The sequence below is a fragment of the Macaca fascicularis genome, chromosome 11 (genome assembly GCF_037993035.2).
Source record: "Macaca fascicularis isolate 582-1 chromosome 11, T2T-MFA8v1.1".
Taxonomy (NCBI): Eukaryota; Metazoa; Chordata; class Mammalia; order Primates; family Cercopithecidae; genus Macaca; species Macaca fascicularis.
The window spans coordinates 128,804,648-128,825,171 of NC_088385.1; the positions used below are offsets into that span (position 1 = coordinate 128,804,648).

General features: G+C 49.9%; 1 protein-coding gene across 9 annotated transcripts in view; it reads left to right on the forward strand.

Annotated features, from left to right (window-relative positions):
• Positions 1 to 1,551: 1,551 nt before the first annotated feature.
• The window catches only part of TMEM120B (transmembrane protein 120B), a 64,464-nt gene continuing 45,491 nt past the window's right edge, over positions 1,552 to 20,524 (forward strand). For all 9 annotated transcript variants that reach the window (XM_045366114.2, XM_005572462.4, XM_005572463.4 and 6 more), the window contains exon 1: positions 1,552 to 1,756. In XM_045366114.2, the coding sequence (XP_045222049.1) occupies positions 1,688 to 1,756 (69 nt within the window). In that variant the 5' untranslated portion in view covers positions 1,552 to 1,687. The remainder of the gene's footprint in view (positions 1,757 to 20,524) is intronic.

Genomic DNA, 20,524 nt, shown 5'->3' on the forward strand with positions numbered 1-20,524 from the left:
GACCACAGGCACATGCCACCCCACCCAGCTAATCTGTAAATTTTTTGTAGAAACAGGGTCTCCTTATGTTGCCCCAGGTTGTGAGAATACATTTCTGTTGTTTAAACTACCCAGGTTGGTAGTTTAGCCTGTAATCCCAACACTTTGGGAGGCCGAGGCGAGCGGATCACGTGGTCAGGAGATCGAGGCCATCCTGGCTAACACGGTGAAACCCCATCTCTACTAAAAATACGAAAAAAAAAAAAAATTAGCTGGGCGTGGTGGCGGGCGCCTGTAGTCCCAGCTACTCGGGAGGCTGAGGCAGGAGAATCGTTTGAACCCGGGAGGTGGAGGTTGCGGTGAGCTGAGATTGCGCCACTGCACTCCAGCCTGGGCGATGGAACGAGACGTCGTCTCAAAAAAATAAAAAAAAATAAAAAAAAATAAACTACCCAGGTTGTGGTTATGGCAGCCCTAGCAACGAACACAGGTGGCCGGGCGCAGTGGCTCGGTGCCTGTAATCCTGGCACTTTGGGAGGACAAGTCGGGCAGATTACTTAAGGTCATGAGTTCGAGAGCAGCCTGGCCAACATTGGAAAACCCCGCCTCTACTAGTAAACATACAAAAATTAGCTGGGTGTGGTGTAATCTGGCTACTCCAGAGGCTGAGGCATGAGACTCACTTGAATCTGGGAGGTTGCAGTGAGCTGAGATCACAGCATTGCACTCCAGCCTAGGCGACACACATACACAACCCATAAAAATAGAAGAATAAAGAAAGATAAAAGTAACACAGGTGTCGTTTGAAACTGAGGCCTGAATGATGAAAAAAGGCACATCGTATGAAGATTTAGAGGGAAGAAAGTTCTATGCAAGGTCAGGAAGAGAAAAATCAATGACTGGAGGGTAGGGGTCCAGGGCGGTGAGATAGAAGGGACTGGAAAGCTAGGCAGGGGCAGTTCTTGTAGGACTTGGCAGAGGAGGGGACAGAACTGGATTTAATCAGCTTGGAGGCGGTTGTGTCTCTTGAGCGACAGAAACAGCTGTTAAGAACGTCACCTAGAGCGTTAGAAGGCAGGAATCCAGGATGTATTAGCTGCAGCACATAATAATGACAACGTGAGATGACCGCGCCCTCTCTGCGCTGCGCCGCCTGGCCCCCGACCTTGCTGGATGGTCGACGTCAGCTCCAGCATTCCGGGGCGCTGGCCTGGGCTCAGGTCAGGCAATGACCAGGGGCGGGTCAGCTTTCATTTCACCTCCCCCAAATCTCCTTTCTTTCCCCAAACTCTAGACACCCCCAAAACACACCATCTAAGTCAAATAAGCTCGGCAAATGCAATCTGCAGACAAGTCCCCCAACTCTTCCTGGAAGAGAGAGATTCTGGAGGCGCAGAGGCACTGCCACGGGGGCCACAACAGACCCCGCAAGACCTTGCAAGGCTGTACAGTTGGGGTCCGCAGCACACCACGCGGGGCGGGGCGGGGCGGGGCGGGGGGATGCGCATGCGCTGCCCCGCCTCCCGGGGCGGGGCGTGGGCGCGCGGGCGGGCGCCGGGGCGGGGCTATGACGTTTGTTGCGCGCGTGGCTCCGGCTGCGCAGGAACAGCTGGTGCCTCCGAGGGCGGCCGGCGAGCGCGCGGGCGTGGGGCGCTGGGGGGCCGGCCGGGCAGCGCTGCGGGAGCAGCAGCCGCCGCCTTGCACCATCATGTCCGGGCAGCTCGAGCGTTGCGAGCGCGAATGGCACGAGCTGGAGGGAGAATTTCAAGAACTGCAGGTAGGGCCAGGCCACCTGGTCCCGCAACTCTGCTGCCCGCGGTGCAGCGCCTTCCCCTTCCTGAGCCCCCGGCCCGGGCGGTGGGGACAGTCAGGGCCTAGGGAGTGCCCCGGCGAGGCCCTGGGGGCAGACGGGCGGCGTGGACCAGCCCCCTCCCATCACCCGGAGCTTCAGCTCTTCGTCCACGTGGGGCGCCGGGTCGCAGCCCCCCCTTCCGCCACCCTCCCACTGCCTCTCTGCTCCACGCACCCACTCCGCTGCAGAAAGTTGGTCTGTGGCCTCTGAGGCAAGTTCCAGGCGTGTTTATCTGTGGGGGTGGTTCAAAGAGAACAGCCCAGCCCCCACCTCCTTAGGGTCTCCCCAAATCTCACCCCGCCCCCTCCCATCTGCTTTTGGTAGCTCAGCTCCCACCCCGTACTCTGGCGGGGCGGCATTATCCTGCCGCTCTGTTCTGGGAGGGGTACTTAGGAACTGTTCACCTTGAACCTCTAGGCTGTGCTTGGGGATTAGGGATCCATATTTCCTGTCTTTGGGGGCTCTGACGCTGCTGCCGGCTGAGTTTGGCGTGGAGAGCATCTGTCAGTTCGGACAGCTGGGTCGCCTCACCCAGTGATAGGGGAAGCTCCCAGCCCTATCCTTCTGGCCCGGAGCCTTACATGGGGTGGAGTGAAGGCGAGTGTAAGGGGGGGTCCCCTGAGAGAATGGCATTGCTGCTGGGGGTGGGGAACGGTCCTGGCAGCAGTCGTTCCTGCCAAGAGGTTCAGAGAGGCCCCAGCTATCGACCGTGTTGACTAGAGACGCCTCAGGAAACCTTGGGGTTGAGCGAGAGGGACTCGGTGACTATTTTTGAAGACAGGGCTGTTCCTTCTCCAGTCATGGAATTGTTTTTTTGGGGGTTGGCTTTGCCTGAAATTACATTACACACCTTCACCCCAGTCCTCTCATTTGGAGCAGTGACATTGTCCCTGTCCATGTAGCTCTTGTCTGCAGTTCAGTTGGCCTCCTACAGTGTGCAGAGAGGAGAGGAGGTTGCCAAGGGTGTTTCTGATGGGTCTTTCTAGACACGTGGCTGTAGATTCTGATCAATAGACCGAGGGTTGCTGGAGAGCTGGGGCAGGAACGGGGGTGCCGTTTCAGGCATGAACAGAGGGGAAGGGACCTAGACTCATCTCGGCCTGTCCAGCATGTGTAGGTTGATGCTTTCTCTAGGGCCTGGGTCCCATCCAGTTCTCAGGGGACCGTTTTGGCTCCACTTCCATGGAGAAGACTCAGCCACTTCTTGTTTTGTTTTGTTTTTGAGACGGAGTCTCACTGTTGCCCAGACTGAAGTGCAGTGGTGTGATCTCGGCTCATTGCAGCCTCCGCCTCCCAGGTTCAAGCCATTCTCCGCCTCAGCCTCCTGAGTAGCTGGGATTACAGGCACGTGCCACCATGCCCGGCTAATTTTTTTGTATTTTAGTAGAGACGGGGTTTCACCGTGTTGGCCAGGATGGTCTCGATCTCTTGACCCTGTGATCCGCCCGCCTCGGCCTCCCAAAGTGCTGGGATTACAGTTGTGAACCACCATGCCTGGTCCTTATCCGCTTGTTAGTGCTTTGTCCTACTGGGCTCCGAGGTCATGGTCGGCTGTGGAACCACCGAGTGGATGTTAGGGTTGGGAATGGGAGAAGAGAAGAGGTTTGCTGTGTGACGCTTGTGTTGTCCATAATTCCTGTCCCTTGCCTTGCCTTAGACAAGGAGGAGGAGGGGGGAAGAGTCTTAACACTTTAGAGTGACGCCCAGCGCGGTGGCTCACTCCTGCAATTCCAGCACTTTGGGAGGCCGAGGCAGGCGGATCACAAGGTTAGGAGTTTGAGACCAGCCTGGCCAACATAGTGAGACCCCGTCTCTACTGAAAATACAAAATTAGCTGGGTGTGGTGGCACGTGCCTGTAATCCTAGATACTCAAGTGGCTGAGGCAGGAGAATTGCTTGAACCTGGGAGGGGGAGGTTGCAGTGAGACAAGACTGCACCACTACACTCCACACTCCAGCCTGGGCGACAGAGCAAGACGCTGTCTCAAAAAAAAAAAAAAAAAACAACCCAGAAAACAACAGCAACAACACTTCAGAGCTATGCAATTAACAGCAATTAGATAGCAAGTCTTGGCAGGCAGAGGTTGCAAAGGAGTTGTTTGACTCTTTCTTACTTGGTTCTCGGATGCTCAGGTGTGTTAGGGGCCAAGGGATTGGGAATCAGTTCTGGATTTTGTCCCCTATTGCACAGCAAGGGTTGTAGAAGAAGGTCTGAGTGAGTGGAAACTGATGCCTCCTGCTGGGTTCATGATGGGGGAACTGGAAGGGACTGCATCCTGCTTAGGGGAAGAGGGACCCTGCTGGCTGCAGGCTTTGGTGGTCAGCGGCTGGGTCAGGGGTCAGTCAGGGATGGCTCCTGGTGTCAAGATCATAGACTGTAGCAGAAACTGCCGTCTACATCGTCAGTTCACAGATGAGGAAACTGAAGCTTGGGCTTGCTGATTGGCTGGACGGTGGCCACACAGCTAGTTAGTGGTAAAGTTGGGGCTAGAATTTAGTTCTCTGAATTTTGGGAGACTCCTCTCTTCCTTCTCGTTCTCCCCTTCATGTTAAATGTGAGAGCTGTGAACTCTCAAGGTGCAAGGCTCTGAAAGTCTGTATATGGTGAGTAGGATGACCATTGTGTATGTGCTAGGCAGTTTCGGATATGAGATATTTGTTGGGAGCTCGGTGCATTGGCTCATACCTGTTGTAATCCCAGCACTTTGGGAGGACAAGTTGGGAGGACCGCTCCCAGCAGGATTGCCCAGCAGTTCGAGACCAGCCTGGGAAATATAGGGAAGCCCCTCTCTCTACAAACATGCATGCTTGTGGTCCCAGCTAGTAGGGAGGCTGAAGTAGGAGGGCTGTTTGAGCCCCAGATGTCAAGGCTGCAGTGAGCCATGATTGCACCACTGTACTGTAGCCTAGGTGACAGAGTTAGGCCCTCTCTCAAAAAAAAGAGAAAGATTTGTTGGGGAACAAGCAGGTAACAGCAGGTAGGTAGGTGGGCACACTGAACTAGAACGTTTAACAATAGAAAGGATTTTTTTTCTACCATAAAGTCCTGGTCTATTTTAATTTTCCTACGTCTTCCTTAGAATCTGGGTTGAGGGTTTCATGTTTGTATCTCATTGATTCTGGGGTGATGTGTAACGATGTGTAATATCCCTATGTCTTACCTCTTTTTCTTTTTCTTTTTTTTTTTTTTTTTTTGAGATGGAGTCTTGCTCTGTCATCCAGGCTAGAGTACAGTGGCACGATCTTGGCTCACTGCAACCTTGCCTCCCGGGTTCAAGTTATTCTCCTGCCTCAGCCTCCGAGTAGCTGGGATTACAGGCACCTGCCACCATGCCTGGCTAATTTTTATATTTTTAGCAGAGATGGGGTTTCACCATCTTGGCCAGGTTGGTCTCGAACTCCTGACCTTGTGATCCACCCTCCTTAGCTTCCCAAAGTGCTGGGATTACAAGCGTGAGCCACCACGCCTGGCTTCCCTTTTTTAAATGAAAGAAAGAAAGAACAAACCTAATTATCAGACCCCAGAGGATTTGAAAGGTCTTTGGAATTTCCCTCCCCTCCACCCCAGGAAAACCCAACGTAATCTCTGGGACTGTAGAGGAAAGGATCAGTTTTCTTTGGATGATGATTTGCATGTGTCAGGGCCTTCCTGAACCCTGGGGTACAGTTGAGTCTCCATGAGGACTTAGTTTTTGGGTGGTTGGGGTTTCAGGCATGCTGGTGAGTTGAGTGCTAGTCTGAGACCAGTGTGCTCCTGGTCTCCTGGCTTGTGGTGTGACTGCAGAAGGTCACTTACAGACACAAGGGCAAGTAATTTAATGAGCATTTCCTGCCTTGCATCACTGGAAACCTGATCTTGTTCCTCCCAGCCAAGGAAGAAGGGGGCCCGAAGCAGCTTTTCCCTAAGTCTGACCTCACAGTGATGCAAGGGCATTGTAAAGATTTTGACTTTTACTGCTAATGACATGTATGTCCGTCTGGCTGCTGTGTATAGAACAGACATCAGGGAGACAGGCTCGAAGCAAGAAGATCAGCATTATTTCATTAATAAACCTATGAAATAGATCCTAGACTCTCCATTTTACAGAGGTTAAGTCACTTATCCAAGGTGCCACGGCCTGTCAGCGCTGGAGCCAGGATTCAAACCCAGGCTGTTGAACACCAGTGTCTGTGCTCTTAACTACTGCCCAAGGCTGATCTGTGCCCTGAGTACGCCTGTTAGCTTTTGTTTCTCTTCTCTCTTGGCTTGGCTTGTGGGGAGTCTTTTTCTTTTTCTTACAGAGTCTCACTCTGTTGCCCAGGCTGGAGTGCAGTGGCAACAACCACAACCTCCGTCTTCCAGGTTCAAGCGATTCTCCTGCCTCAGTCTCCCGAGTAGTTGGGATTACAGGTGCGTGCCACCATGCCCAGCTAATTTTTGTATTTTTAGTAGAGACAGGGTTTCACTATGTTGGCCAGGCTGGTCTCGAACTCCTGACCTCGTGATCCTCCTGCCTCAGCCTCCCAAAGTGCTGGGATTACAAGCGTGAGCCACCGCGCCCAGCCGGGCATCTTTCTTTAGTAGCAGATTGTGTGGGAAAAAACACTGCACAGGGAATCAGTATTCTTGAGTTCAGGTCCTAGCTTTGCCATTGTCTGGTATCTGAATTTGGTGAGCCACCTCTCTCAGCTTGAGTTTCTTTATCTAAAAACAAAGGCTGACAATAATAGTAATCATAACAACAACAACAACAACAATAATAACTAACTGTGAAACATAGATTATCCCATTTAATCTAAATGTCAACCCACGGCCTGGCGCAGTGGCTCATGCCTGTAATCCCAGCACTTTGGGAGGCTAAGGCGGGCAGATCACTTTGAGCTTAGGTGTTCAAGACCAGCCTGGGCAACATGGTAAAACCCCATCACTACAAAAAAAAAAAAAAAAACAAAAACTTATCTGGACATTGGTGGCTCGCTCCTGTAATCCCAGCTACTCTGGAGGCTGAGGCTGGAGAATCGCTTGAACCCAGGAGGTGGAGGTTGTAGTGAGCTGAGATTGTGCCAGGGCACTCTAGCCTGGGTGACAGAGCGAGATTCTGTCTCAAAAATAAATGAATGAATGAGTGAATGAATGACAAACCTGTTTTTTAGATGAGGAGATTGAAGCTAAGAGATACTAAGTAACTGGAAAGTCATGGAGCCAGAATTTGAACCCACGCCTGCTGTGATACTTTTTGAGTTCCTAATACAGTGGGCTCCAAAAGCATCCCGAGACTCAGCTCCAGAAGAAAAGTTTTGAACTTGCTCGGCCCCTTCTCATTTACACGGTGCTTTCACACAGTGCGCTATCAGGACTCTTAGTTGCAAATGGAAAAAACCCAGTCTGACTGGTTTTAAGCCAAAAGGGGGTTTATTGAGTCAAGCTAGTGACAAATGGCATCAGGCAAGGCTGGATCCAGGAGCTCAGGTGATGCCTGTGTATGGGTGTCTCTCTGTCTCCTCTGTGTCAGCATTATTCTCAGGCAGTCCCTCCCATGTTGTGGCAAAGATGGCCAGGTGGCCCTCAGCTGACATCCATCAGCTTAGCAGCTCTGGCAGAAACAGAGCATCCTTTCTCCCTTAGATTCAGCAGCGCCCCAGGGCTGACTCCCATTTGCCCAGCTTGGGTCATGTGACTATGCCTTAATCGGTCACTATGGCACTGATTGGCCAGGTCACAGTCACATGTCTGTTCCTGAAGCCTGAAAGTGGGATCAGTGCCACCATACTACATGAAATGAGTTGGAGAGGGATGGTCCCATGAAGGAAAATCAAAATGCTGGTAGTTTAAAAAAAAAAAAAAAAAAAGAGAGAGAGGGATGCTGGACAGACATCTTTTGTGGGGTAATAGAAATTGTTGGCTGGGTGTTGTGGCTTACGCCTGTAATCCCAATACTTTGGGAGGCCGAGGCAGGTAGATCTCTTGAGCCCAGGAGTTTGAGACCAGCCTGGGCAATGTGGTAACACCCTGACTCTACAAAAAGACACAAAAATTAGTTAGGCATGGTGGTGTGCACCCATGGTCTCACCTACTTGGGAGGCTGAAGCAGGTGGATTACCTAAGTTCAGGAAGTGGAGGTTGCAGTGAGCTGAGATCATGCCACTGCTCTCCAGCCTGGGTGACAGAGTGAGTCCCTGTCTCAAAAAAAAATTTTTTTTTCAATATAAACAGTGGCATCTGTTGGATACTGCTTAAACTGCTAATGGGGGTAGTTTAAGGGGGTGGTTCCCAGTCGCATGTTAGGCTACACTGCATTCTTTTTTTTTGAGAAGGAGTTTTGCTATTGTTGCCCAGGCTAGAGTGCAATGACTCCGTCTCGGCCCACTGCAACCTCTGCCTCCCGGTTTCAAGTGATTCTCCTGCCTCAGCCTCCTGAGTAGCTGTAGCTGGGACTATAGGCACATGCCACCACACCTGGCTAATTTTTGTATTTTTAGTAGAGACAGTTTCACCATGTTGGCCAGCTGGTCTTGAACTCCTGACCACAGGTGATCTGCCCACCTCGGCTTCCTAAAGTGCTGGGATTACCGGCGTGAGCCACCGTGCCCAGTTTACACCACATTCTTGATGATGTCATATCTCTGTGACAGTGCCTAGCCTGCTGCATGCACCTCATCTGCCACCTCTTTCACAGCTGACGAAACTGAGCCTCAGAGGGATTACATAATTCAGCTAATAAGTGGCAGGCTCTGGATCTGAACTCAGGCAACCTGATGGCAGCATCAAATCACTTAACCATTGTGTTTTCTTGCCACCCAAATGCCTGCCTCCCACGCACAGACTCCCACTGCCTCCCACACACAGACCCCCACTTACCGCTTCCATAACATACCGTTCATGGATTCTGACACATGACTCAGAATCTGTCCTGGCGTAGGACTCTTACACGTTAGGTGAAGTCATCCTTGGTGGTGTTTCTATGGTGATGAGTCCTGGTTAAGTATAGTCTGAAAGTCTATTTGAAGTTGATTTCTTAGAGCTATATAAAAGTAATCTCTTGTCTGGGCACAGTGGCTCATGCCTGTAATCCTAGCACCTTGGGAGGCCAAGATAGGCAAGTCATTTGAGCTCAGGCATTTGAGACCAGCCTAGGCAACATGGCAAAACCCCTGTCTCTACAAAAAATACAAAAATTAGCCAGGCATGGTGGCGCAGGCCTGTAGTTTCAGCTACTTGGGAGGTTGAGAGGGGAGGATCGCCTGAGCCCAGGGAGGTGAAGGCAGTGATGAGCAGCCATGATTGCGTCACTGCATTCCAGACTGGACGACAGAGTAAGACCCTGTCTCCAAAAAAAAAAAAAAAGTAATCTCTTGAAAGTTTACCACCAGCAAGAGGCACAGCTCTAAGGCACCACACTTAAGTGGCGGTGTGGCCCTGTTGCAATCCACCGGACTGCCCAGCCACTTCTGATGCTCCTGGGCCAGAACCTGTCTGTACATACCATGAGATTCCTCTGGCAATTACTGCAACAAATGTTGACTCCCCAGTCCCGGATCTTCTGACAGCCAAGGTGTGTTAAGGAGGTGTCTCCTGATGTTTCACATCTGTGCTGGGAACAAGAGTCATTAACCTCATCTTCCCACTGGGGCACAGCTTGGGCCTCAGAGGACAGCAGAGGTGGCAGAGATCCTGAATCTTCCAAAGGAAACTTGCTTGTTTGTTTCTACATGCGGAGGATGGTAATTAGACAAGTAGGGAAGACACTCTGGGCATGCCAGCTCACAGAGCTCATGTGAGCACTCCTTTTTTTTTTTTTTTCTGAGACGGAGTCTTGCTGTGTCGCCCAGGCTGGAGTGCAGTGGCCGGATCTCAGCTCACTGCAAGCTCCGCCTCCTGGGTTTACGCCATTCTCCTGCCTCAGCCTCCCAAGTAGCTGGGACTTCAGGCGCCCGCCACCCACGCCCGGCTAGTTTTTTGTATTTTTTTGGTAGAGACGGGGTTTCACTGTGTTAGCCAAGATGGTCTCGATCTCCTGACCTTGTGATCTGCCTGTCTCGGCCTCCCAAAGTGCTGGGATTACAGGATTGAGCCACCGCGCTTGGCCTTTTGTTGTTGTTTTATAAGAGAGGGTCTCACTTTGTCGCCCAGGCTGGAATGCAGTGGTCCGATCATGGATCACTACAGCTTCAACTTCCTGGGTTCAAGCGATTCTCCCTCTTCAGCCTCCTGAGTAGCTGGGACTACAGGCACACACTGCCACACTTGTCTAATTTTTGTAATTTTTATAGAGGTGGGGTTTTGTCATGTTGCCCAGGCTGGTCTTGAACTTCTGGCCTCAAACATTCCTCCCATCTCAGCCTCCCAAAGTGCTGAGATTATAGGTATGAGTGCCCAGCCCTCCTTTTTTTTTTTTTTTCTTTCAACCAAGAGTTTCACTCTTATTGCCCAGGCTAGAGTGCAGTGGTGCCATCTTGGCTCACTGCAACCTCTGTCTTCCGGTTTCAAGCAATTCTCCTGCCCCAGCCTCCTGAGTAGCTGGGATTACAGGCAGGCGCCACCACGCCCAGCTAATTTTTGTATTTTTAGTACACGGGGTTTCACCATGTTGGCCAGGCTGGTCTTGAACTCCTGACCTCATGATCTGCCCGCCTCAGCCTCCCAAAGTGCTGGGATTACAGGTGTGAGTCACTGCACCCAGCCCTGGCCCTTCCTTTTTTTGAATGGAATCCATTCTACCTTTTTTTTTTTTTTTTTTTGAGACAGAGTTTTGCTCTGTCGCCCAGGCTGGAGTGCAGTGGCTCAATTTTGGCTCATTGCAACCTCTGCCTCCCGGGTTCAAGCGATTTTCCTGCCTCAGCCTCCCAAGTAGCTGGGACTACAGGTGCACACCACCATGCCCAGCTAATTTTTGTATTTTTCGTAAAGACGGGGTTTCACCATGTTGGCCAAGATGGTCTTAATCTCTTTACCTCGTGATCTGCCTGCCTCGGCCTCCCAAAGTGCTGGGATTACAGGTGTGAGCCACTACACCTGGCCTTTTTTTTTAATTTTTTTTTTTTTTTTTGAGATGGGAGTCTCACTCTGTTGCCCAGGCTGGAGTGCAGTGGCACGATCTCGGTTCACTGCAACCTCTGCCTTCCGGGTTCAAGCAATTCTCCTGCCTCAGCCTCCTGAGTAGCTGGGATTACAGGCGTGTGCTACCACATCAGGCTAATTTTTTTATTTGTAGTAGAGACGGGGTTTCACCATGTTGGTCAGGCTAGTGTCTAACTCCTGACCTTGTGATCTGCCCACCTCGGCCTCCCATAGTGCTGGGATTAGAGGTGTGAGCCACTGCGCCCAGCCTCCATTCTACATTTTTATAAGTAATACATATTCACACAGTTAAAAATTCACATAGCAGCCATGTACAGTAGTTTTTGTAACACAACTAAAAATTGGCAACCTGAATGTCCATGGGAATGGATCATTACACTGAGCACCCAGAGAGAGGTGAAGCAGGAGAATGAATAAACTGAGCTACCTGTGTTAACATCCCATCTGAAAGTTGCGGAGGGGTATATACAATGTGACACTTGTAATAAAGGCAAAAACTTTCAAAACAACACAGTATATCACTTAATGATACCTTGTATGTAATCCAAGTATAAAGACTTGCAAAGGATTGATAAAGACCATAGTTGGTGCTATCGTGGAAATTCAGACAGGGCCCAAGCAAGAAAAGACTGTCTCAGGAAGGTCTCGCTGAAAATAAGGGGCTGTTTACAAAGGTGTGGGCAGCTTTTTAAATTTACTTTTTTTTTCTTTTTTTAAGACAGAGAGGGGTTCTAATTCCATCACTCAGGCTGAAGTGCAGTGGCAGTATCATAGCTCACTGCAGCCTTGAACTCCTAGGCTCAAGCTATCTTCCCATCTCAGCCTTTTGAGTAGCTGGGACTACAGGCAGGTGCCACTGTGCTCAGCTAATGTTTTAATCTTTTGCAGAGGTAGGGTCTTGCTGTGTTGCCCAGGCTTGGGTATGGGCAGTTTAATGATTGGAGCTGGCCACAGCAGGGAGCTGTTACTAGTCCTGATCCTAAAAGATGAGGAGTCACTAGAGCTTGGCACAAGCTTGTGCTGGGGGGGCAGGAGCTGCCAGTCAGCAGCTGTAGTGGGTGAAGGGGGGCAGTAGAACTGGGAGGAGGTAGGAGGAACAGATAATCCTGACTCTCTCTCCTCCCGCCCTCCAGTCTTCTGGTGACTGCCATTGACCAAACCCAACTGGAGGGCAGTTCCTAGGGATCAGCCTCCCAGGGCACAGAGGAAGCCAGGACTGATCTGGGGTGAGAGTGGGTTGAGGAAATTACCACAGTCCACCTCTTTGGCAGGGGCAGAGGATGGGAATACCATGTAGGAGGGATCCATGAGGCCATTCAACTCTGTGTGCACTATTCCTTCTTTGTTTTCTTTTTTCTTTTTCTTTTGAGACAAGGTCTCACTCTGACACTCGGACTAGAGTGCAGGGGTGTGATCATGACTCACAGCAGCCTTCACCTCCTGGCTCAAGTGATCCTCCTGTCTCAGTCTCACAAGTAACTGTGACTACAGGTACATACCACCATGCCAGCTATAATTAAAAAAAAAATTTTTTTTGAGAGATGGGATCTTGCTGTGTTGTCCAGGCTGGCCTCAAGTGATCCTTTTTTTTTTGGGGGGGTTGGGGGGTGGATGGAGTCTTGCACTGTCACCAGGCTGGAGTGCAGTGGCGCGATCTCCACTCACTGCAACCTCTGCCTCCCAGGTTCAAGCGATTTTGCTGTCTCAGCCTCCAGAGTAGCTGGGATTACAGGCACCCACCACCAGGCCCGGCTAATTTTTTATATTTTTAGTAGAGACAGAGTTTCACTATATTGGCCAGGCTGGTCTTGAACTCCTGACCTCGTGATCCACCTGCCTCGGCCTCCCAAAGTGCTGGGATTACAGGCGTGAGCCACTGCACCCAGCCAACATACTAAAAGTTTTATGAAGAGAAACAGCTCTGTAGGCTCCATGTCAGTTATTTACGTGGTTAGGACCATGCAATTATCACTTACAGCAGAATCAAGTAGTGTACTATGATTGTATTTTTCTCTTGGAAAAATAAATGTCTTGGTATTTGATTCCTTACTGCCAATGTTTTCCTTATAATTACCCTCTCTCCATTTTGTTCCGATTTGGGTATTCCGTGAAGTGTGCTTTGTTTGTGTGGATTGGCCTTGAACAAGGCAGCTGAGGAGCTGGGGTTTGCCTTGTGCTGCAGAATGGATTTTCTTCTTCCACAGCTGCCTGTCTGTGCCCCCAGCACTCTTGAGTTAAATTTTTAGAGCCAGGGACTTGATGGTGGGAGTCAATCATATTTAATGTGCTGGTGGTCCCTGGCCGGGCGTGATGGCTCACGCCTGTAATCCCAGCACTTTGGGAGGCTGAGACGAGTGGATCACGAGGTCAGGAGATCGAGACCATCCTGGCTAACACGGTGAAACCCCATCTCTACTAAAAATACAAAAAAAAAAATTAGCCCGGTGTGGTGGCGGGCACCTGTAGTCCAGTTACTCAGTAGGCCGAGGCAGGAAAATGGTGTGAACCCAGGAGGCAGAGTTTGCAGTGAGCCGAGATCGCGCCACTGCACTCCAGCCTGGGGGACTGAGCGAGACACCGTCTCAGAAAAAAAAAAAAAAAAAAAAAAAAAAAATATATATATATATATATATATATATGCTGATGGTCCCTGCACTGTCTGCAGAGAGCTGCCTCCCATTTTGGGATGAGTGTCTCGTCTCCCGTGTTCGAATCTACTGCTGCCAAGGTTAGAAATAAAAATAGCAGTTTGGCATCTTCTTTAAAAGTTAGACAGAAATTTACCATATGACCCAGCAATTCCATTCCTAGCTATCTACCCAAGAGAAATGAAAAGACAGGTCCACACAGACTTATATGACATTGGATCTTCATAGCAGCAGCATTCACGATACAGTAACCAAAAAGTCAAAACAACCCAAACAACTTCTGGGCCACATTTTTATTGCTGACTAGCAATAAAAGGAAACAAAACAAAACAGATCCATGCTACAAAAACATGATGCTAAGTCAGGCCAGATGCAAAAACCCCATGCTGTATGATTCCATTTATATGAAATATGTAGAAATGACAGAACTCTAGAGACAGGGCCAGGCATGGTGGCTCACGCCTGTAATCCCAACACTCTGGGAGGCCAAGGAGGGCAGATCACCTGAGGTCAGGAGTTCCAGACCAGCCTGGCCAACATGGTGAACCCACATCTCTACTATAAATACAAGAATTAGCTGGGCGTGGTGATGCGCACCTGTAGTCCCAGCTACTCGGGAGGCTGAGGCAGGAGAATGGCTTGAACCTGAGAGGCGGAGGTTGCGGCGAGCAGAGATCACGCCACTGCACTCCAGCCTGGGCAACAGCGAGACTGTCTCAAAAACAAAACCAAAAAAACAACAAAAAAGCCTCTAGAGACAGAAAGCCGGTTAAAGGTTGCTGTGGGTTAGGAAGAAGGGGAGATGGAGAGTGACTGTGAAGAGACACCGGGATCTTACTGGGTGATAGAAGGTTCTAACACGAGATGTGGTGATGGTTGTACAACCTGGTAAACGTATAAAAATCCCTGAATTATATTCTTAAAATGTGTGACTTGTATGGCATGTAAATTATATATCAATGAAGTTGTTAAAAATGATGCTTCAGCCGGGCGCGGTGGCTCACGCCTGTAATCCCAGCACTCTGGGAGGCCTAGACGGGCGGATCACGAGGTCAGGAGATCAAGAACACTAAAAAATAAAATACAAAAAACTAGCCGGGCGAGGTGGCGGGCGCCTGTAGTCCCAGCTACTCGGGAGGCTGAGGCAGGAGAATGGCGTGAACTCGGGAGGCGGAGCTTACAGTGAGCCGAGATCCGGCCACTGCACTCCAGCCTGGGCGACAGAGTGAGACTCCGTCTCAAAAAAAAAAAAAAAAAAAAAAAAAGATGCTTCAGGCCAGGTGCAGTGGCTCATTCATGCCTGTAATCCCACCACTTGGGAAGGCTGAGGTAGGTGGATCACCTGAGGTCAGGAGTTTGAGACCAACCTGACCAATATGGTGAAACTCCATCTCTACTAAAAAAATACAAAAATTAGCCAGGCATGGTGGTACGTGCCTGTAATCCCAGCTAGTCGGGAGGCTGAGGCAGGGAGAATTGCTTGAATCCAGGAGACGGAGGTTGTAGTGAACTGAGGTCGTGCCATTGCACTCCAGCCTGGGCAACAGATTGAGACTTCGTCTCAAAAAAAAAAAAAAAAAGCTCAGGCTGGGCACAGTGGCTTGCACCTGTAATCCCAGCACTTTGGGAGGCCATGGCAGGTGGATCAGCCTGGGCAACATGGCAAAACCCATCTCTACTACAAATACAAAAATTAGTTTCATAACCCAGTCTCAAAATAAATAGATAAAAATAATTTAAAAATGCTTTAGTTTCTCAGTTTGGTAGAAAAACACCCAATGTGGGTGTTTAGAGATACGCATTTTTGGGGGTGCTGCTTAGTTCCTGGCTTGATGAAGGAATCATTCAAGCAGCCTCCAAGTCCCTGGTTTTTCACATCTTTAGGATGACATCCAGGGGCCATGGCTCAGTACTTTGGGAGGCCAAGGCAAGAGGATTGCTTGAACCCAGGAGTTTGAGACCAGCCTGGACAGCATAATGAGACCCCGTCCCTGCAAAAAAAATAAAAAATGAGCCAGGTGTGGTGGTGCGTGCCCATGGTCCCAGCTTCTCAGGAGACTGAGGCAGGAGGATCGCTTGAGTTGGGGAGGTTGAGGCTGTGGTGAGCTGTGATTGCACCACTGCCCTTCCAGCCTGCATGACAGAGAGAGACCTTGTCTCAAAAAAAAAAAAAAAAAAAGACTCCCCTGGTTAAGAGATTGGTAACAATGAGTCCAAGGTTCAGAGCTTCTTTTCTTAACTAAGTGTACTTAACTTTGCCCAGAAGGAAAGTTCTATTCTTTGCCATACTAATCTGGTTTTTGACACTTTTTTTTTTCCTAAGACAGAGTCTCCCTCTGTCACCCAGGCTGGAGCGCAGTGGTGCGATCTCGGCTCACTGCAACCTCTGCTTTCCGGGTTCAAGTGATTATCCTGCCTCAGCCTCCTGAGTAGCTGGGATTACAGGCGAGTGCCACAACACCTGGCTAATTTTTGTATTTTTAGTAGAGACGGGGTTTCACCATGTTGGCCAGGCTTGTGTTGAACTCCTGACCTCAGATGATCCGCCCACCTCAGCCGCCCAAAGTGCTGGGATTACAGGCATGAGCCACCGTGCCCAGCCGACACTCACTTCTGAAATGGGGATGCTCAGCCCCAACTGGGAAAGTAAAACAAAACAGCGCAGAATGTGTTTGCTTATGTAATTAGGAAGTCAGAAGCGTGCTGCCTTCAGGTGTGAGCAGTTCCAGGAGCTCAAAAGCAATCACTAGGGCTCTGCTTTTATCTACCTCTCTGCCTTGTTTTCCCAAACTGGGTTCATTCTCAGGCTAGGTCCTCCAGCGACTGCAAGACAGCCCTATGAGCTCTGGGTCCCCATCTTGCTACCTTCAAAACTGGGGGGAAGAGGTTCTCTTTCTCAGCAGTTCTTATAAAAGCTCTTCCACTGAGTTTTGCTGATTCCAGATGCCCATCCATGAATTACCTGCTGGGTCGGGAGGCCGATGTTCTGATTGGCCAGGCCTGGGCCACGTGCTCTCTCCTGGAGCCTATGGGCAGGCCTAACCCCGCTTCTAGCCACATTTCATGGACTGAGTGGCAGAGGGATGGGTCCCTAAAAAAACTATGGGGACGTTAACCGGAAGGGGAATGGCTGCCTGATTGGCAAAAACAGTGGCCTTCATCTGGCCAGCTGGTTCCATTCAAGGCCACAGGGCCAAGGTTGCTTGGAGGCTTGGAGTGCCTCCGTTGGCTCACCCTGCTCCCAGAAAAAGCATCTTAAAGCACAACCCTGCTCCCAGAAAAAGCATCTCAAAGCACAGGTCTAACTGAGGGCCTGCTGGAGACACCCTGATGTGCAAAGAGTAGACAGGGACTCCAAGGGAAGACTGGGATTGTATCTCCTCTGCCTGACAGAAATGCCCCATGCATGGTGCATCAAGACAGCCACGTAGAAAACAGTATGGCGGTTCCTCAAAAAATTAAACATAGAATTACCATATGGTCCAGCAATTCCACTTCCGGGGTATATACCTAAAACAGCTGAAAGCAGGTGGGATGTGGTTGCTCACACCTGTAATCCCAGCACTTTGGGAGGCTGAAGTGGGAGAATAGTGTCAGCCCAGGCGTTGGAGATCAGCCTGGGCAACATAGTGAGACCATCTCTACAAGAAGAAAAAAACAAAAAAAAAGCTAGCATGGTGGCACATGCCTGTAGTTCCAGCTACTCGGGAGGCTGAGGTGGGAGGATCACTTGAGTTTGAGGCTGCAGTGAGCCATGATTGTGCCACTGCACTGCAGCCTGGGCGACAGAGATCCCATCTTTTGAAATATTGAAAGCAGTGTCTTAGAAAGATATGTGTACACCCACGATCACAGCAGCATTATTCACAACAGCCAAAAGATGGAAGCAACCCACCTTCCATCCATCGGTGGAGGCGTGGAGAAATAAAATGTGGCTCGTCCATACAGTGGACTGCTAGCCTTAAAAAGGAAGGACATTCTGGCCAGGTGTGGTGGCTCACGCCTGTAATCCCAGCACTTTGGGAGGCCGAGGCGGGCGGATCATAAGGTCAAGAGATCGAGACCATCCTGGCCAACATGGTGAAACCCCATCTCTACTAAAAATACAAAAATTAGCCGGGCATGGTAGCAGGCACCTGTAATCCCAGCTACTCAAGAGGCCGAGGAAGGAGAATTGCTGGAACCCAGAAAGTGGAGGTTGCAGTGAGCCCAGATTGGGCCACGGCACTCCAGCCTGGCAACAGAGTGAGACTCCATCTCAAAAAAAAAAAAAAAAAAAGGAAGGAAATTCTGATACGCACCACAATACGGATAAGCCTGGAGCACATTATGCTAAGTGATAAATAAGCCAGTCATTAAAGGACACATACTGGGCTGGGCGCAGTGGCTCACACCTGTAATCCCAGCACTTTGGGAGGCCGAGGCGGGCAGATAATGAGGTCAGGAGATCGAGACCATTTTGGCCAACATGGTGAAACCCCATCTCTACTTAAAAAAAGTACAAAAATTAGCTGGGCATGGTACTGGATGCTTGTAGCCCCAGCTACTTGGAAGGCTGAGGCAGGAAAATCACTAAAAACCAGGAGGCAGAGGTTTCAGTGAGCTGAGATCGCACCACTACAGCCTGGTGACAGAGCGAGACACTGTCAAAAAAAAGAAAAAGACAAGGCGCAGTGGCTCATGCCTGTAATCCCAGCACTTTGGGAGGCCGAGGTGGGCAGATCACCTGAGGTTGGGAGTTCGAGACCAGTCTGACTAACATGGAGAAACCCCATCTCTACTAAAAATACAAAAATTAGCTGGGTGGGGTGGCACATGTCTGTAATCCCAGCTACTTGGGAGGCGGAGGCAGGAGAATCTCTTGAACCCAGGAAGTGGAGGTTTTGGTGAGCCGGGATCACACCATTGCATTCCAGCCTAGTCAGCAAGAGTGAAACTGTCTCAAAAAAAAAAAGAAGATACGTACTGTGTGATTCCACTTATAGGTGGTACCTAGAGTAGTCATATTCATAGAGTTGGAAGACAGAGTAGTGGTTGCCAGGGGCTGAAGGGAAGGTGAAATGGGGAATTATTTGATGGGTTCATAGTTTCTGTTTGGCATGATGAAAAAGTTCTGGAAATGGATGGTGGTATAGTTACACATCGCATACTGACATGTCTGTCAAAGACAGTGGTCCCATGGGATTATATATACAACAGTGGTCCCAGAAGATTATGATGCTGTGTTTTTTTTTTTTTTTGAGACGGAGCCTTGCTCTGTCACCCAGGCTGGAGTGCAGTGGCCGGATCTCAGCTCACTGCAAGCTCCTCCTCTCGGGTTCACGCCATTCTCCTGCCTCAGCCTCCCAAGTAGCTGGGACTACAGGCACCCGCCACCTCGCCCGGCTAGTTTTTTGTATTTTTTAGTAGAGACAGGGTTTCACCGTATTAGCCAGGATGGTCTCGATCTCCTGACCTCATGATCCGCCTGTCTCGGCCTCCCAAAGTGCTGGGATTACAGTCTTGAGCCACCGCGCCCGGCCAATGCTGTGTTTTTACTGTACCTTTTTCTATGTTTCGATACATTTATTTTATTTTTTCAGATGGAGTCTTGCTCTGTCGCCCAGGCTGGAGTACAGTGGTGCAGTCTCGGCTCACTGCAACCTCTGCCTCCCCAGCTCAAGCGATTCTTCAGCCTCAGCCTCCTGAGTAGCTGAGATTACAGGCGGGTACCACCATGCCTGGCTAATTTTTGTAGTATTTTTAGTAGAGAAGGGTTTTGCCATACTGGCCAGGCTGGTCTCAAACTCCTGGCCTCAAGTGATCTGCCCTCGACCCTGTTTAGATACATTTAGATACATGAATACTTACCACTGTGTTACAGTCTGCTACAGTTTTGAGTACAGTAGCATGCTGTGTAGGTTGGTGGCCTGGGAGCGGTAGGCTAGACCATCCAGGTTTCTGTAGGTGTGCTCTGACATCTGCATAATGACGACATCGCCTAATGATGCATTTCTTAGAACGATCCTGTTTGTTAAGCGACACATGACTGTATCACAGTGTGAGTGTAATGCCATCACATTGTACACTTAAAATGATTAAGATGGTAAGTTAAATTTCTTGTGCATTTTATCATAATTTAAAACATTTACCAATGGTTAAGAGTTATGTATATTTTACCACAATTAAAAAACGAAAGAGAGGCTGGGCATGGTGGTTCGTGCCTGTAATCCCAGCACTTTGGGAGGCCGAGGCGGGCAGATCACCTGAGGTCAGGAGTTTGAGACCAGCCTGGCTAACATGGTGAAACCCTGTCTCTACTAAAAATACAAAAATTAGCTGGGTGTGGTGGCAGGCGCCTATAGTCCCAGCTACTCAGGAGGCTGAGGCAGGAGAATCGCTTGAACCCAAAAGACAGAGGTTGCAGTGAGCTGAGATCGGGCCACTGCTCTCCAGCCTGGGCAACAGAGTGAGACTCAATCTCAAAAAGAAAGAAAGTCTGGAAAAGAGTAAAGATACAAGAAATGAATTGATGGCCTTTCCCACTGCTTGTGAGGCTGGCACAAGGGTGGAATCCGAGAAGACTTGGTGTGGGCGTGGAATGTCTTGGGGGTGGAGAATGTGTCACACTAAGGTCCTTGTTTGTGGCTCCCCTCACTCCATGTTGTCCTCCTTGTGGCTGGCAAATCCTGAGCCTAGAGCTAAGGCTGGGGGTGGACTAGGTGTGTGTGACCTCCAATGAGGGATCCCTCCCCACCACCCCCCACCCCCGAAATGACTGGCCAATGACAGAGCGAGAGAATTGCAGGGGAGTAGGAATGACCCGTTATATCAGGGGACAATATTGTGGGAACGCCCACGGATTAACCATCCTTATCCAGTCACCATCACCAGTGGAACATTAGAAAAGTACCTGGAAAAAATTAAATGTTTATAGCATGGAGTGTTGCTCAGATGTGGATAGCTGTTATATGCTGTGGGTGGGAGTATAAATTGGTATAGCTACTC